This window comes from Hirundo rustica, chromosome 27 (genome assembly GCF_015227805.2).
Source record: "Hirundo rustica isolate bHirRus1 chromosome 27, bHirRus1.pri.v3, whole genome shotgun sequence".
In the NCBI taxonomy this organism is placed as follows: Eukaryota; Metazoa; Chordata; class Aves; order Passeriformes; family Hirundinidae; genus Hirundo; species Hirundo rustica.
In genome coordinates, this window is record NC_053476.1 from 4,619,518 (window position 1) to 4,638,196 (window position 18,679).

The 18,679-nt window shown below is 49.2% G+C and overlaps 1 protein-coding gene across 4 annotated transcripts in view; it reads left to right on the forward strand.

Annotated features, from left to right (window-relative positions):
- Positions 1-18,679, forward strand: part of KANSL1 (KAT8 regulatory NSL complex subunit 1) — a 75,335-nt gene that overhangs the window by 49,202 nt on the left and 7,454 nt on the right. For all 4 annotated transcript variants that reach the window (XM_040087145.2, XM_040087147.2, XM_040087148.2 and 1 more), the window contains exons 3-7: positions 6,429-6,570; positions 9,446-9,550; positions 12,949-13,064; positions 14,421-14,610; positions 17,222-17,387. In XM_040087145.2, coding sequence (XP_039943079.1) covers positions 6,429-6,570; positions 9,446-9,550; positions 12,949-13,064; positions 14,421-14,610; positions 17,222-17,387 — 719 coding nt within the window. The remainder of the gene's footprint in view (positions 1-6,428; positions 6,571-9,445; positions 9,551-12,948; positions 13,065-14,420; positions 14,611-17,221; positions 17,388-18,679) is intronic.

Sequence of the window (18,679 nt, forward strand, 5' to 3'; positions counted from 1 at the left end):
TGAACTCCACTTTTTTCTTGGATATCTCGTTGTGAGGTCGTTTTGCTGGTGCTGCCCAAGTTGGGACACTGAGACAACTGTAGTGGCACTTGTTTAGATCAAGCTGGCAGCAGCACAGTCAGGAAATGCTTTTGTTGGTGCTTTATGTTATGAGCTGGAGGGTTTTAACTTCCTGGAGAATCATTCCATAAATTCTGCCTTCAGTAGCTCTCCTGGCCAATGAAAGCATGTCCCAAATAAGTCCTGTTCTGACACGGTGTTGTGTTAGCGCTGCTCACCGAAGCTCGGGGCTGCCGTCCTCACCCTGGCAATAATTTCATGTAGTTTCTGTATTACGGAATATTGATTTACTGCGGAGCATAAAAATGTGCCATGCTCAGCAGAAGGGCCTCTCCAATTGTTATGCTCCAGGAACACTGCTGCTCAGGAATGTGAAATAAATTTTCCCTTTTAACAATGGATCCTGATTTGCATAGTCTCTGTTCTTGTTCCCCCGGGGACTGTGGCACTAATGGGCTGCAGCGAGCGCTCCCCCACTTGGACACCAAACTCCTCTATTTGCACACGCACAAAGGGCTTTGCTGTGGAACAAGTGTAATAACTTCTCAAACAGTTTACTCCGTGCCGTAATTGTCTCCTCTCTGTTGTGCTCTGTTTTGTTTGAAGAACTCAGAACACTGAACACCCCCGTCCTTCTCTTCTCTTCTTTGATGTTTTTTAACTGCATTATTTGCAGGGAAGCTTGTTTGCCAGCAACCCAGAAAGTCACATCATCCCGTGGTGCCAAGTGTGAGCTGATCTCATGGTGCTGGAGGGAGCCCTGGAGCTGGAAGTGGCTGGGGTTGCTCTTCTGGTGCTTTGCTTTGGCAGCAGGCAGAGCTTTAGGATGGAGTTGCAATATTCCAGATAATGGCTTGTGGTTGTTGCTGGCTGCGCTCTTGATGAGTTAGTGAAGATGTCAAACCTCTGTCATCACTTACTGTATCCTCTTAGTGAACAGGAGTCACTGGCCTTCAGCTCTTGAGTTTGCCAGGAGAAAGTTATAAATCTCTTGATGAGATCCCACCTTTAATGTGAAGAGGAGAAAAAGATGAGCACAGTTTCCAAAGGCTTTGTGCTGCTGCCGCTTTGTGCTTTCTTGTAGAAGAATTTTAACTCCTAGTGAAAATCTTGAGTCTAAGAAAGGTGATGATTCTGCTGTGTAACCCAGACCTACTGGGAAGCTGCTGTAAGCAGAATGATAATACTGATAAAGGACCTTGCTCAGCAAAAAGAAGGATGTGCTCCTAGAATATGTTTGTTGTAGGCATTTTGAGGGAAAAGTGGGCATTCTTGGTTCATAGTTTGTTATGCTGAGGATGGCATCTTGGCCAGAGCTTTAAGGAAAAAATTCCCAATGAACTGAACACGGTTTGGTGCCTGGTGTAATGTCACCTTCTCATTCCTGGATTTAACTGGAAGGAACTCAGAAACTGCCTTAATTTCTGGAGTGATGGTGATCAGGCAGAACCTGCACATGGGCAGTTCAAGCTGCTCTGCTCTGCTCTGCCTCTGTGCCCATGGGCGTGTGGAGAACTGTACTGAAAATGGGTCCAAGAAATCCTCTTAAAACATAGTATTTTTCAGCTGACTGCTCTGCTGGGCCTCTGCACAGTTGGTTTTCCTGGTGTAACAGGCAGCTTGTGGTGACCACGCTCCTGATCCCACCTCCTGTCCTGCACCTTTCCCTTCTCACACCTCTGTCCATGGGTGCTAAGCAGGGCTCAGGCACAGCCCAAAGTATTGGCATAGCTGGAAGAATAAAATCCGAATTTTTGGCTGTTGTCACAGAACAATTGTCGCTGCTGAGGGCTCCAGAGCAGCTAGAGCTGGGAAGGGCTGTTTTTTCAAACAGCTGAATAAATGCTTGGGGCAGTGCATAAATGTCATGGTGTAAAGATCTGGGGGAACTTGGATTTGAAACAGCACAAAAGTGCTTCTGAGACACGGTTCTGCCATTTCCAGGCTTTGGTGGGAGCTGCTGCCTGTTCCTCTCCAGGTTCATGTGTTTCCACGGGGATTGTGGGTGGGCTGAGAAAGGGCAGCACCGACAGGGAGTGACTCAGTGTCCCAGGATCCGCACCCTCAGGTATTCCTTGGGAGGGGATGCTGCGTCACCGGCCTCGTGGAGCACCTGGGGCTGTGCAGTTTCACCTTCACAGGATCCTGGAATCCTTTCAGTTAGAAAAACCCTCTAAGACCATCTTGTCCAGCCTTGGACAGTGCTCTGGAACTGCTCTGCTGCAGGACTTGAACTGCATTGCTGCAGCAGCACCAGAGCCCGAGCGAGGATGTCACAGTTCCTGCACGTGCTGGGGGTGGTGATGCGCAGCCAGCAGTGTTGCTCTGAGCAGCAGGTAAATAAAATGCTGATTTTCAGTTTACTGGTGAGAAACTGGGTCCTTCTGTCTTGGGCCAGGAGCTTGGCTTAGCCCTGCTCATGGTTTAGGATTTGTGCTCCCAAGTTTTCTCTGAGCAGTTGGGGCTTTTCAGTGGAAATAAGTCTTTACTCCCAGGCTGTGGAGGTCCTGGGTTTGTGTGAATATGGGAATAAATGAGCCAAGGGGAGGTTGGAAGGAGATTGAGCAGAGTGCCGAGCACATGCTGGGAATAGAAGAGCCCTTCAAAGCTGACGGTTCTGTCCAGGGCTGGGGGCGGCTGTTCAGCTGAACAAACTGTTCACTTTGGCTTCTTTGCAGGCAGAAATGTTACGATCAGCTAATGAGATTGTTCTCCAGCTTTGTGGGGTTTTCTCTTCCTCCCTCAGAGTCATCATGAGAGTAGGTTTGGCAGAGCTTTAACTCTTGCTCTACACACTGATCTGCCCTGCATTGATATAATAATAACAATATAATAATAACATAATAATATAAAGGCTTGGTGAACTGAAGAGTGAATGTGAAGAATATATGGGGACAGGAGCAAAGTGGAAAATAGCAGCTGAATTTGGTTGTCTCACTGAAGAAAAGGTCCCATCCTGTGCCTCCTGGGCTCTGTCCCGATGCCATGGTGTGGCTCCTCTCTGGACAGGGGCTGACACATTCCCAGTTTGCCTCTGGAAGGTGAGGGAGGCTGAGCTCTGTGTCCCTGAAGGGAAAGTCTCGAACCCCAGAGTTTTGCACCACTCTGATGGGATTTCTTGAGTCCAAAGCTGTGTAGGAAAGAGGAGAGTAAATGCAGCATGGCCTGGGCATTGGAAGGTGACTGCAATCCAGGGGACAGCAAAACCCCCAGGAATATTCCAGTATGGACTGGAGGATGGGAACCATATGGAAAGTGCCTGGAAAGCTGGATTTTATTGCCATCAGTGTGTGAGTGTCCCAGGCTGCCGAGTGCCCTGGGCTGTGCCTCCTCCTGGCATCGCTGCCAGAGCCGTTCCCTGGTTCCCAGTGAGTCCCTCCCGAGGCTGTCCAGCTCTCAGCCTGCTTGGCTGCCTGCACAGAGTTTCTCAGTGTTTCTGTGTTGTGTTTCTCTCTCCCCTGGCATCGGCTGTTTCTTCCAGCGTGACCTGTTATTCCTCATTGAACATCAAGATGATTTGGGTTTGCTCAAGTGCTTGGAGTGGCAGAAGCAATCTCCCTTCAGACCCCGGGGGCTGTTTCTCATTCATTCTGCTGGTTCCTAGAAGTGGCTCTGATAATGTAACTCCCCTTCAACCTGGAACTTTCCAATCCGAAATCAGCTCTGGCTCCGTTTTTCTGTGCTGCTCCGTGTCGTTACCAGGATGCTTTAGCAGCAGCTGGTGGAGCTGCTCTGCTCACTTTGCAGCTGGGCCTTTAGTAGGGCAGTCTCCTGGTGAAAAATAAGTCTGCTAATCTCTAATTCCCTCACTTTGCTGGGGCTGTGTCTGTCTGCCCGCTTGGAATTCAGCTGCAGGGACTCAGCAGAAAGCAGCGTGGGCTGGTGGGCAGCTGGGCTGACTGGAAGCTGGGACTGGGATTGGAGGAAATCCTTCCCTGAGAGGGTGGTGAGGCCTGGCACAGGTGCCCTGGATCCCTGGCAGTGCCCAAGGCCAGGCAGGGCAGGGCTTGGAGCAGCCTGGGGCAGTGGAAAGTGTGGCTGCCCATGGCAGGGGGTTGGAACTGAGTGATCCCTGTGCCTCACCACCCTCACAGGGAGGAATTTCTTCCCAGTATCCAGTTTAACCCTTCCCTCTCTCACTTTGAAGCCATTCCCCATTGTCCTGTCGCTCCGTGCCCTTGTGAAAAGTCCATCTCCATCTTCCTGTAGACTCTCCTCGGGTTTCAAAAGAAAGGAGAGGGTTTTCCTCTCCTCCAGAGCAAGCAGAGGTTCCAGATCCCCGGTGATCACTGCAGGACATCTCACTGTGTGTTGTGCGTGGTTGCTCCTTCCTAACGCCAGACCAGAAAAGAATCATTCCCACAAAACACTTACAGAGGCACCAAAGCCGAGGAATATCCCTTATCCCAGAGCTGATCCCCACAGAGGGAAAATCCATCCCATAATGCTGCCAGCACCTCACAGGGAAGGGTGGGACCCAGCTGGGAAAGGCTCAGCTCTAAATATAGCCACGCACTACGCTGGGTGCTGTTTTGGAAAGTGTGGCTGAGCCATCGTTCTGTTGTTCCCCTCCTCCACTGCTGCCGCAGGGTGTCAGAGCATGAAGTGTGCATTACCGTGTTTCGCTTTCTTGGGTTATTTTTGGTTCAAATCCAGTGGGTTTTTCTGGGGTAGGATGTGTCCTGATTTTAAGGTGAGGAGCAGGTCTGCTGCTGCTTGTGCTGTCGCTTAAGAAACTAAATGGATTTAAAACTATTTTTTTTTTTCATACTTAATCGCAATTTCTGTGTAATCTGAGCAAAAGAATGAGCTGTATTTAAGAGCACAGGCCAGTGTTCCAGCAGGCAGAGGTGCTTTGTAGTGTTGGCAGAGGCAAACGAGGGAATTGGCACTTTGGATGTACTCTCAGTAGCATTTTTATTCTAAAAACTTAGTTCTAAAAACAGTTCCCAGGGCTCTGTGAATCTCCAAAGAGAATACTGCTGAAGTCTGGCTTTACACAGGGAGATATTCCAGGGGGAAGGACTTGAACTCCTCAAGGTGTTTTGGAAAAGGTCTTGGAGAAGGCTGGGAGGGCAGAAGGGGGAACGTGGCCTCATCCCCATTGGCTCTGCAGGGATGTGGAAATGTGTCTCGTTCAAAATGCACGGGTTCCACTTGCAGTTCGAAACAACCAACTCCTCCTTTTCAGGGTATTTCTGTTCAGTTGGTTTGAAACTTGTAATAACCCTGGGACTTTTTTGTATTTATTTCATTTTGAGGCAAGCGCATTCTGTCGCAGTTACGCCTAAATCAGGGCAGAGGCCCAGGAGGTGCAGATTTTTTGAAGAACTTGATGGTTTCTGCTCCTTCCCATCTCTGCAGCTGGGGCTGCCTCGGTACAAAACCTCATTTACCACGTGCTGCTTCTGCTGTCGTGGCTGGTTTCAGCTCTGAAATGGGTTCATCTCAGCAGAAGACTTTCTGGTTTGATTTTGGAGGAAACATCTGGACATTGCCGTGGCTCCCCTGCCCCACGTGCTCTGGCTGGTTCAGAATTGCTGCACAGAAGGAAGGGGAGATGGGCAAAGGGAATTATTTTGTGATTAATTTCTTCATTGCTGAGCATCCAGATGTGGCAAAGGCTTTGTGGAACGAGATGGATTTGTCAGCACTTTTTGCTGATGCTTTGTTTCCACACCGTGTCGGGGTTTTCTTCCTTTCTGGGCAGCCTTAGCATTTATCTACGGGAATCAGCATGCTTGGGGTACATTTTCATGATATTGTGGCTTTTAACATGGAGAGTGGAGCCCAGGATTTATCCATTCCTTGCAATCTTTGTGTTCCTTTCTGCCCTGGCGTGCAGCAGTAGGGATTGAGGGTGTTTTGATGACAGCTGATGTTATTTCCTGGCTTCTTTATTTGCTTGGTCCATCCATCAGATGCAGAAATCGGGTTTGCTTTGCTGTTGCCTGCTCTGTCCTTTGCAACACTTCATTGCAGGGAGCAGCTTGGGCAGGGTTGGCCCTGTTGGTCCTCTCCAACTTTTAAAAACCTCAGCAGTGGTGGTTGTGAATTCATCACTGAGGTTTTAATTGTGGCCGCGTGGTATGAGCTGCTCTCCAGGTGGATTTGGGGGACTGATGACAGAGACTTTTTTTTTGAGGGCTTTGAAGAGTCACTGGGTACCAGAAGATGTTGGAATATTGCTCTGCAGAGACGTGGCCCTCGCAGCAGGGCTGTAATTCCTCTGTGATGATTAGCAGCGGGGAGATTGTATCAGTCCTGCCATCCAGGACGGAGCTTTTGATCCGTCTGTCGCTCCTCCTCGCGTTTTTGTGGCCTGTGTAATTAAAATCCCCTCAGAAGGATGCTGTGTGTTGTTGCAGGAGGCGCAGGGCCGAGTGGAGGTGGGCAGCAGACCGAGCTGCCATCGTCAGCCGCTGGAACTGGCTGCAGGCGCACGTCTCGGACCTGGAGTACCGCATCCGCCAGCAGACGGACATCTACAAGCAGATCAGAGCCAACAAGGTGAGCAGCAGATGCCTTTGGACACCCCTGCTCTGCTTTGCCTCCTCGTGGCTCTCCCTGACACCACCGATGCAGAGTCTGGTGCTTTCCCCCCACCTCTCTCCCAGAGCAGATTGCAAAGCTGTGACTAATGGTAATGCAATTTGGCATGGGCTGAGTGTAATTCCAGTCCCTGGTTCGATGTGATAACGTGAAGGGAGCAATACCTTGCTTTAGAGCCAGTCTTTGGTGCTGTCCCATGTGTGATGCTGTTCCCCAGCACTCAAGCCTTTCTCCTTTTCTTTGATTTTTTTTTAAAACCTTCCCATTCTTTCTTTTTGGGAGTAGCTGAAGATGGGGATAAGAACGGCTGAGACTTAGTGGAAAAGGGAGTGGCCTGTGGAGGAAGTTAGTTCAGATGCTATCTGAACAGGCTTAAAATTGAGTCTGTTCCATAAAAAATAGCGCTTTTTTTCGGCGCTGACCTTTCTCGGTGCAGGGAATTTTTTTTTTAGCATTGCTCTCAGATGGTGGGGGAATGGGGGGCAGCAGAGAAGGGATGAGGAAGGGGCTGTCAGGGAGACTTGTTCAGGCATGCACATCTAAATGTCAGGCCTTGGAGGAAGGAATGTCTGGAGTTTGTGGCAAGAAGGCTCCTGGTATTGCATCAACTGAGAGATCCTCAGGAATTCAGCCTGGCAAACGCCTTTCCCAAGATGTGTGCTGCTCTGGGGGTGGTGGGAGAGGCTTCCAGGGGGTAGAAAGCAGGGGAGGGAGACTGGACTTTGATGCAGCTGTGCAGAAAAACAGGCTTAATTGAGTGAGCGAGCGCTCTAAATGAGGAGGTGGAAGAGCACGGCTTGTGAGCAGAATCCATTACTGGGATTAGGGCAGAAGGCTTCTGGGAAGTGGGCAAATGAACGATTCTTCACAAAGAATCATCTTCCTTCTGTCGTAAAGCTGATGGTGCAGCGTGGTTTTAAGTAAAAAGTACAAAATAGCCGAACATTCTTACGCTAAAAGTTAAATAATGCAAGAAATGAGAATACTCATGTAATGATGTGGAAGGTTCAGAACTTTCACCAGGTGATGACGATTTGACAGGCTCGTGAAATGGCCTGGTACTGGTTACAAACATCCCCAGTGTTTTTATCTAAGCCTCAGGGTCTGAAGGGTTCTGGCCAACAGAATCATCCTCTTTGATTTGTTCAAACCACAGCTCAACTGAGATAACCCAGTACATAAATTTAAGATGAAACGTGTTGCTTAAGGTGCAGGGGTGCTCAGAACTTGAGTGTTTTGGGTAGTGGCTGTTCTACCTGAAGAAGAAAAACACAGAACCACGAGTATTACATGCCCCATCTCTGATAGGGCTTGCTGGGGATTATTCTTGCACCCAGCTGTCGTTATCTTGATGCCGCTGAGCTCTGGGGTGGCTCTAAAACAGATTCTGTTTGCACCAGTGAAAAACCAGAGAGCATCTTAAAAGGGCTTGGAACAAAAATAGGAGACTAGAGAAACAACCCTGTGTGTCAGTAACACACGAGCTTGTTGGAATGGATTTGGCTTCAAATTGTACAAGGAAAACAGTTAAAGAATTTGGAAACACCTTGTTTTTCCTGTCAGTATAACTTAACTCCAGCTTATTTGGCCATAAGGAGGTTAAAATGTAGCTGCTGCAAGAATTCAGAGTTCTACAGGTTGTAAAGTTCCAAGAAATTTGATTTCATTCTTTTTTTAGGTTAATTACCTTTATATGTTAAGAGTTTACATCCCAGTGTACCCTTGAAGAAAGACACATGGCTGTGTGTGATCAAAGCAAGGGAAGGACGAGGCAGTCAAAAATAACGCTGTGTTTTGAGGGTAAACCTCTGCCTGGGGATCTCAGCAGGAATTGAGCTCAGCACATTGGGATTGGCTCAGTCAGAGCCTGGTGAGATGTGGAGGCAAACAGCAAATCGGGGAGTGTGCTCTCGGAGCTGGTTGTAAAATATACATTTAAAAACAGCAGGCTGTTGAGGGAAACCGTGCAGCTCTGTCCTCTCTGCAGATAACGTGCCCAGGTTCCCCTCCAGGCTCCCTTTGCTGTGACACACTGTGCAGCCTCCAGAAATGTTTTCAGGTGCCTGATCTCTCTGTTCTTGATCTGAGCAGCCCCTTCACAGTTCCTTGTTTTGACCAAACTCATTGGGGCTTGTCTTTGTCCTGGGCTTTGTTCGTGGCCTGGAGGTTCCACCAAACTTCCTAATCCCTTTGCACATTTGCTTGGTTACAATAGAGCTCAGAATATGCATAATTACAATGATTTTTTTTCACTTTGTGCTCTTCTGAGAACAAAGCAGTCCTGCCTTTAGATTAAACTTCAGTTAAACAGGACAGCATATGTTAAACGTGATAAAACAGTGCTCAGCCACTCTGCTCTGTCCCGTTCAGTTTATAGCAGTGTCTTTCTTTCCTTACTGAATTTTTGTAAACACCGCTTCTTTTAACAGGTCTGTAGATTTTTGTCACCCACTCAGAGTTGTTTGCTTGGCTGTGGTGGTGAGTTCCACTCTGTTAGGATGAGAGCAGTGGCTCTGTGCTCCCGCAGGAAACTCCTCTGGCTCGGCTGGCACGAGTGTCCCTGGAGCTGCCCCTGGGCAGCAGGGCAGCGGTGGCAAGCGGGACAGGCGGTGCTTCAGAGGCCTGTGAGCTGCCCCCAGCCGCTGTCCCTCCCTCTCTCAGCTCAGCTGGGATGTCAGGAGAAGCCAGGCAGCAGCAGGGGATTGGCTTTGGCGCGTCTGGAAGCCGTGGTGGGAATTCAAGGCCTGCTGTTGCAGCATCGGGGTTTGGGGGGACGAGGCTTCCCTGTGGAGACCAAAGGATGCGCAGTTAATTCCTGTTCCCTCTCTTCCAGGGGCTGATAGTTCTTGGTGAAGCTGCACCCCCTGACCCTGCAGTAGATGATTCTTCCCGTCCTGTTCGAGCTGAGGTTAAGCTGGAGCCGGGAGCTGACCGCCTGGTAGGTGCCAGCAGTGGGGCTGCCTGGTCCAGGTGCTCCACCTGCACCACTTCTGGGGAGGGAGGGAGGGAGAGGGCATCCCTGAAGCTGTGGGGCACAGGGATGCTCAAACCTCTGGGTTTGGAACCGGCCTCGTGGAGCAGCTCCTCCCTGTGACTCCAGGTGGGAATCGCTGATCTTGGTCTGTAGCTCGCCCCCTCCCACGTTACTTTGGGGTTGATAAACAAAAGGTTTTAAACACCTTTTAGAACAGAGTTCCTGGGGGCACCTTTGTAACGTGCATTAACATTTTGTGAAGCTTTAAAATCCTAACTAATCCTTTCTCTCCAACAAAAAAAGCACCTCAAACTGAGAGCAGCATGATTAGCAAAGGCTGCTAAAGATGTGGCTATTTAAGATCTGCCTGAGCATTCCCCCTTGGAAAGGGCACTAATGATTGCAGTGAGATGCACTGGAAACTATGCAGAGTGCCAGGTATTTATTATTTAATGCAGAAATGTAGGGCACAGACTAAAGGCTTGATCGTTCTGCTCAGCCTGCCTGGGATTGCTTTGGATCCTGGGAGATGCATTGATGTATTAAACTGGAGGGTTTGGAAGTTGTGGTGGAGTAGGAGGAGAAGGGTGGTCCCTGAAACTTCTGCAGGTTCTGCTTGGCAATCCTGCAGCCCTGTGTGCCTTCTTGGCCTGCTCCTGAAAAAAGGGGTTTTTCCCCTTCCACAGGGACTCACGCATCACTCCACACTCCCAACTCCTCCGTGACAGTGCTGGAAGTGTCACCCCTGGGCACCCAGCCCCTGGGTTTGTGCTTAATTAGGGCTGCTCATTAGGGCGTGGTGTTGAGTCAGAGCCTTGATCTGCTCCGAGCCAGAGATTACCCAGAGAGCGTGGGGGCTCTTACTGGGAAGGGATCTTGGGCCTTTCCTGGAGAGGTGCTTATCGTTCTGGCACCCTCCAGGCTTTTTCCCCCCAAACTGGCAGAGTCAGAGACACATCTGCAGCGTGGAGCAAAGGGAGGGATCCATCCTGTCTCACCCCAGCTCCCTTGGATCTCCCCCTCTCCGAGTGCCTCCCTCGGCTGGATCCGTGTCCTTGGGCATCGGCTTCCTACGTGGGATGGGGCTGATAATCCCCAGGAGGAGCTAATCCTATCACCGGTGGAGGGAAGGGCTTTGCAAATAAGGCCTGGGAATATCTTCTGGGAAATGGAAGCTCAGTAGGTGAATAAATATTTTTTACCTGAAGATGGAAATAACGAGAAGCCCTGAAGACATAACTTGGCTGTTGATTTTGGTTCCTCGGATTGCTTGTCTAGTGAGGGGCTGCACTTGAAATATTTAATTAGGGGCCAATATCTAGTAATAGGTGAAGGTCTGAACCGGCCTGCTTTTATTAGGGTTTTTTGGGAATGCAGGGGACATTCCTGGCGTTGGCTCATGGCTACTATCTGCACACAAATGCTTTGCTGCCCTGATGTGCAACAGCAGATGTGCCACAATTGAGTCTTTGACGCCCCCAGGAGTCCCAGGGATCCTAAGAACAGGAACTTCCAGATCCAAAACGCACAGAAGAGCTCAGTCAGGAGCAGGGGTGTGATCCTGGTGCAATGGATGCTGCTCTGGATCCCAGCAGGGCCTTGGGAGGCGCACCAGGAGCTGGTGTGAGAGTGCAGGAGGTGTTGGCTCTGCTCGTGTGTCGGGGTACACCCATCTCAGGCTGATAAAGGGAGCCTGGGCTGCTCCTGATAAACACTCGTTGGATTGAGGCTTTGCAGCTCCTCCACTGGAAGCAGCTGAGTCCCTCTATTCCTATCTCGAGCCACCAAGGCAGAGCTCTTGGAGAAGTTCCTCCTTTAAGACCCTTTGTGGAGAAGAAAATAAACGATTTCAAAAGAGCTTGTGAGTCATGAGTACCCGCCCTGGTGCACCAGGGGTGCCTCTGGCGGGTGTCACGTGGAGGCTCAGCCTTGCCAAGGCTCAGCAAAGCAGAGGAAGAGCGTTCAGCTCCTGCACGACTTCACCTGGCTGGGCTGCTGCCTTGCCCTGCTGTCCCAGGTGTGATCTGATCTTGCTCCTCTGTCCCTGGGTGGCAGAGTTGGTCTCATCCTGTCTTTGCTCCCCCGTAGGAGAAACGTCTCTTTTAGCAGAAGTGTAAAACCCCTGCTAAGTTCCTCAAACAGGCCCAGGCAGAAGTTGTGTGAGTTGTTAGAAATTGCCCTTCCCTGGGTGACTCAGGTCTCTGCTCTTCTGGAAACCGTTAATCCGGCGCTGCCACGGCCTGGTTTTGTTGTTCATTGATCAGGGGGTGTTTGCAGGGGAGATTTAACCACCACAATCCAGATGGGCTTGGGATGGAGTCAGGGCCAAGCAGGGGGCTTGGCTGACCATCTGTGAGGTGTCAGAGCTCTGCCTTTCTGGGTACTCGAACCACATCACCGCTGTGTGTGCTCAGAGGGGGAGCCCCAGCAGGAGACAGGGCAGGGAGTGTAGGAAGTGCTGCACGAAGGAAGAGATAAAGTTTAACCCCGGAGTGTGTCTGACACAAACGCAGCGGGCTGAAGGTGATGAGTGCCAGAGGTATGGACACACTGGTGGGCTGGCCCAGGGTGGGGAGCGGGAATGTCACTGGTGGGAGGTACAAAGCCAGTGTGTCCTTGGAGGCTTGGTGACAATCCTGCTGCTCCCTGCAGAGCCAGGGGCTTTGTGTTTCAGACCTCAGGCACAGGGGATTGGGGAGCACAGTGTTTTTAACTCAGTTTTTATTCACTTTCCTCTACCAAAAAGTTGTTTCCAGCTTTGTGTTTATCCAGCACTTTTGGCGTTACAGACTCGCCCTGCTCCCATCCAAACCCTACAGAGTGAAATGGGTTCACACTCATTAAAAACACTCCCTGAAATGCTGTTTGGACTGTGTTTGCACAGGTAGTAAGTTAAAATGCAAATTCAGTTTTGCAAGTCAGTTCCCCTCTCCCTCCCTCGCTGTTTTCCCCCAAAGTTCTTAGGCAGGAGCTTTCAACCACGTGGCTCAGAGCAGAAACCAAGCTGCAGGACAGACTGCAGAGGTTTTTACAGGTGGTGATGAACTTGTTTGCACCATGGAGACAAAATGCTAAAATCTCCTTAAAGCCCTCAGCCTTTCATGCTCCTGGTTGCCTGAGGGGAATTAAAGTCCTTTGGATCTTGGAATGAAAGAGCTGCCTTGTATCCGTCCTCTTGCTGCTCCCGAAGATCTCCTTCCGTCCCTGGTCTCCTGTTCACACAGCGACTTCTGAACCCTGCTTTGAAGTCCTGTGTGCAAATCCATGGCTACGGTGCAGAATCCCCAGCTAGAACCCAGGAATAAAAACTGTGGGTATTTAAGAAGCTTTGATTAATTTATATTTTTCTCACCCTTCCTTAGAGTGTGTCTGGATCCCAGCCCCTAGAAAACTTGGCTATTTCTGCTGCAAATACTCCTGAATCCCATCCCACCAAGCCCTGTGGAGCACCAAGACCCGTCAATGGAGTTATTAACACGTAAGCTCCTGGATTTTCTGGAAGAGTTTGCTTTTATGATCTTGGTGATGTCCCATTGGAAACCAGGCTGTAACTGGTTTGGTGATGGTGTAGATGGTGTCTTTATTCAAAAAGTACAGTGGTAGATCATGCCTGGAAACATTTTGGAGGAGATTGCTTGCTTGAGGTTTTCTGCTGCATTGTTTTGCTGAAAATGGAATTAAACTGAGCTGTGTTTACACGAAGGAGCCCTGCAGGCAGCTGTGCACTGAGCATGGGCAAAACTTGTTTCTTTATGAGTAGTTTTAATACATCTGAAAATTGTGTGATGCAAAGGTACTAATGCCCTGCTTGCAGAATTATCTGTAACCAGTGAGCCACTTTATTGGAGTTATGGAGGAATCCCATTGATTTGGGGAGTAAAGCTTCCTGAATTCTTTATTTCTCCAGGCTGCTTTTGTTGACAAAGTCTCGAAGTGGGTAAATGAAAACAAGTGGAAAGACACTCCGTGATGCTACGGGGTTGAACCACTTGAGAACCCTTGAAAAATGTTGCACTTGCTCAGTGCCTTGAGGAGGCAGGGAAAAAGAGAGGGGAAAAGGAAAGGAGGGATGGATCCTGCATGGATGGAGTGCGAGCAGATCAAGGAGCCCGTGGCTGCAGCTGGAACACTGCAGGCTGGAACAGAGCCCTTTGTATCGCTGTAGCCTTTGAACCGCACAGCCTTAGACCACAGGGCTTTCATGTTTTGCATTTTTAGAAATGAAACACTCGTGGAATTGACATGAAAAGGTTCCGTAGATAGGCGCTGCTGCGCTGGGATCTGCTCAGGGCACAGGGTGTTGATGCCAGGGCTGCTGCATCCTTTGTGCCTGAGAGAGGTCGATATTCACGCTGCACCTTTCTGGGGTCACTGCTGAGAGCTGCCACGGGTAGACAACACCTCAAATACTCATCAGAACCAAGTTTATATCAGGGTTAAATATTTTTTTCTGTAAAATGATATGTTCTCTGGCATTTAGACTCATGAAAACCTCTTGTCTTAAGATTCTCCGAACTCTCATTCTGGAGGAAGCTGAATTCTAGGGTTAAAGCTGTTTGTGTCTGGAGTGGCTTTTGCACTTTGGCTTTCGATGCTGGTTTTTTTTTGTTCAGAGCTTCCAGAGATACTTTGTCAAAGGTTCCGTCATGGGAGAGTGAAAGGTGGCTGAAGTAAAATCAAAAAACGGAGTCGGTTTAATAAAACCTGTTGTGCCATGAACTTGCAGAGCTTTAAACCGAGCTTGCAATGTTTGCTCAGGTGTGAACCGCGAACCTGCCCCGTAGTGCTGCGTGATTAACTGAGGTTTTCCTCTCCTCCTTGTCTCGTGGGGCAGTCTGCAGCCTGGCCTGGCAGAACACGCTCAGGGAGATGGCCAGGAAGCCGAGGAGCTCCTGCAGAAGAAGCAGCGCCTGGCGCAGGTCCCCGCGGACGGGACGTGCGTGGCCGCCCGCACCCGCCCCGTCCTCAGCTGCAAGAAGCGGCGCCTCGTCCGACCCAGCACCGTCATGCCCCTCTCCAAAAAGGTGAGCTGCGTGTGTTCTGCTCCTGCTGTTCTTGTCAAGATGGAAAAAAGACAACAGGGAGGGAGAGCAGGAGGGCAGGATGTTGGGAAAACGAAGGAGAAGTGAAGGAGAAGGCTGGAGCGGGTTGGAAGATTTTTCTTCGCTGTCGCCGGGGAGGGAAGATGCTGAACTCGTGAGTTTTCTTGAGCCAGCCAGCCCGAGGTGATCTCAAGGCCAGGTAGGTCAGTGTGGCACAGTGTGAGCAGGGGAAAGAAGCCCTGGGAAGTATCAGGAAACCTTAACTCTGACGTGAGAATTAGCAAAGGCCCAGGAAGTCGCTGCTGCTGCTCAAGGGAAAAACCACAGCTGTTTGCCCAGGCATACGTGGGATGAATGCCCTGTCTCTTCCTGTTTTGTTTTCTTTATTCTTATTTTTTATGCTCCTCTCCCTTATGCAGAATTCATTCAATGGAATTACAGTTTATTGCCTGTATGAGGAAGGGCCATGTTTTAATTCCTTTTATTTTCTCTTAGGAATACCATAAACTGTCAGTTGGAGGGGAAAATAGTGAGAAATGGAGGAAATAAGGATCTTTATTTGTGCATGCAGAACCATAATGGCAGAAATCCACTTGCCTTTGAGACAAAGTGTTTCAAGTCTAACTTTTCCACAAGCACTGGGGGGTTTTCACTCTGCGGATGTTTTAAAGAAGAGCTCCAACAGCAGCATTTTTCTGAGCAAAATAGGTTCTTGCTCAGCTGCATCAGCTTTAACTGATCACTTATCTGCAGTTTTATCTGGGGTATTTCTGGGAGAGCTCTGCAGTGATCGCTTGCAAGATCTTCAGCGATTTGGAAGTTGATAAACTTCCTCATGGTAGATGCTGCCTTGTGCACTCCGTGCTTGAAGAATTGGCTGTTAAATTCTGTGTCAGGTCTTTGTTGTTGTCATCAAGTACGTTTTGGTAATCGGAGATGGTTCAGAAGAGCAGCTCCAGGCATGGAAGTGCCAGAGCTCAGGGGATTTCTGAGTTCTCCTCCAGTCATTCCAGAGACAGCTGAGTCATGGCCAAGTCGTGCTTCAGAAATACCTCCAGAAATACCAGGTCCAGTTTCCTCCACTCTCCTGCCCAGCCCAGAGTGGCTGTGGATTGAACTTTAGGCATGCATTGTGGAGTTTTTGAGACCTTGGAATGTTTTTTAATTGTTTTCCTCACAGTTTGGTGCACACGTTTATGGGAATCTGTGCCCAAAGCTGGGGGCAGCCCCTCCAGCTCACACGTTGGCAGAGCAGCAGGATTGCCTCTCTCCTTGCACAAACCATCCCGGTTAGAAAGCCCCGTGGGCTTAATCGTTATTAATTTTTATTAATTAATTAATTCCCAGCAGTGGTACAGCACTGCTGATTCATGCTCATTTTTGGATCCATCACAACCTCCACATCCTCAGGGCAGAACTTCCGAGGTGGCATCGTGACTTCTCACTTACGCCTTCCTGCTCTTCTCTGGGCACTGCGTTTGCTTCTTGCATTTGCCCTCAGTGAATTATATTCCATTTATTTTGGATAATTTCTCTTGTTAACCAGGAGTGGGTTTCCAGCTCTTTCCTTCAAGCAGCCCTTCCCAATGCAGTGCTAATTTGCTGTGGATGTTCTCTCCCATCTTTCCAGTCATTCATGGAAATGATTTGAACAATTCTGACTCAGGACAGGGTCCAGTTTGATTTGTTCTCCCGTTTTGGTGGGGAGTCAGGGGTTGTTTTCTCTGCATGGGATTTATACCCACTTGTGTGTCTGCAGTGGTTTCACACAAATGAAGTCTGTATCAGGTCTATAAATCTGTGAATTGAGACTCTGTGCTGGATTAAGGAGCAAGGTTGAGAGCCGCCTTTGTCACTCTGTAGATGTCCCTGCAAGTGTCAGCTCCTGGCATGTAATGATGCCTCTGACCCACTGGAACTAAAAACGGATTCTTTCCCCCTTCTCTGACAGCGGGATTGTGCTGCCTCATGGTTTTTATAAATGAGGTTTCAACCTAGATAAAATTAAACACTTTTAGTCAAATTTAGCAGCTGGTAAACTGTCTGTGCTGGTAAGTCGTAGTTTTCAGTTGTGTTTATGCAAAGTGAAAGCATCCTCTCGTGAGGCCAGACGAAATTAACAGGTTCTGTAAAAGGTAGAGAAAAAAAGAGAGGAGTGTATGTGTGCATATATATGTAGATACACATTATAGTTCTATATAATATATAGAATTAATATTGAATGTACTAGGCATATATATTATGCGTCCTAAGTATAATTTTATAACAGTATTTATAGATGTCACACAACAGCTATTCAATATAATAAATGATACAGAAATAAATTTATAATGTCTTTATTGAAAATAAAATGTAACTAACTAATATATAAAGCACAGGTTTGGTTTTGGCTACTTTATACACATAGAATACAATAGAAATACAATAGAAGTACAGCAGAAATACGGTATGTACTTCTATATACCAATGCCCGAGGAACATTAAAAAGCTAAAAGTGCATTTTGGGATGTTCCCCTTGCGCTGTCCCCAGGAGCTGTGTGCACAGCGCCTGTGCTGGCTGTGACGTGTCCCCCTGTCCCCGTGTCCCCCGCAGGCCCACCGTGCCAGCCTGGCGCGCTGCAGCTGCGACGTCAACCCCTCGTGCGCCCTGTGCGGCAGCCGCGGCTCCGGCGCGCCCGACATCCAGTACGACGCGCCTCTGCTGGAGCGCCTGTCCCAGCTGGATTCCTGCATCCATCCTGTCCTGTCATTCCCAGACGGTGAGCGCGGCCCCGGGGGGCGTTTGGGGCTGCGGGTGTGCGTGGGGCCAACCCAAGTGTTCATCTGCGGGTGGTTCTGAGCTCAGAGCGTTGTCCGGAGCGGGAGGGGCTGGGAAAGGGGGGCACCTGGGCTCTGCTGGCTTTTGGGAAGCCTCACTCAGGGTGGCAAAGCCAAGCAGTGCCTGGGGGGTCCTTCCTTTGGGGCTCTAAACCACTCAGAGATATTTGCTTCCGTGAGTTTGTCCATCTGTATAAAGTGATCTGTGGACTGGTTTGTCACAGCAAATCCTTTCTGACCTCGTGAGGAATTGAAAACGATCTTCCATGCTTCGGTGGGCACAGTAAGAAGGGATGTTCCTTAGGACACTCAATTTCCTGTGTTACAGCTTCAGGGTTAATCATCATTGAGAGGAATAATTAACCAACCCTGACCGTGGGCTGTTCCCGAATTTCATGTGTAGGGACTTTTCCCAAGGGAAGAGTAATTTCCAGAGTCTTCTTGAGCTGCTGCTTTTAGCAGGAGAGCTGGGCAGTGCATGGATCACAGTGGGAAGAACTTCGTGGCCGCTTGAGGTGTGAAATTGTGGCTTCTCCATCCTTGGAAGTGTCCAAGGCCAGGCTGGAGAGGGCTTGGAGCAAGCTGGGGTGGTGGGAGGTGTCCCTGCCAAGCCATCCTGGGATTCTCCTGCTGGGAGGAAGGTGTGTGGCCTGGCTTCCCACGGGGGCATCAAGTGCTTGGTCTGGCACAAGGCACCGGGCTGATTTGTGTGCTTGGGTTTAAATTCCAGCTTTTCACAAACCTCATGTGACAGTGGGAAATGCGGGGAGTGTCTGGGAGCAATTAATGTGGCCTCTTTCATCAGCACTATTTTTAAACCAGACTAAAATAGTAAATTAGTGCTATTTTTAGGTGGATCCCTCCCCTCCCAAAGACGCAGCTCAGATCAGGAGTGTTCAAGGAACTTAATGAACTCCTGGAGCAGGAATTTATTTTCTGATTTCACAGCACTTGTGATCCTCTGTAGTGCTAAATCAAATACCCTGGGAAGTGGGGAGACAACCTGTTGGGTGCTATTGCAGCAGAGCACCAGGCAAATTATCCCATATTTTTCCCATTTCCAGGGCTCCCTGCAGCCAGCTCTCAGGGTAGAAGATCTGTCCTGGCTGCATGAGATAAAAAAACTGGATTTAAAAACTAATTGGTATAAAGCATAAAACACCTGTGCAGAAATACCCTTTTTTTTTTTTTTTCCCCTACTGGTGAACTTTATTTATTCACTAACGCTTAATGC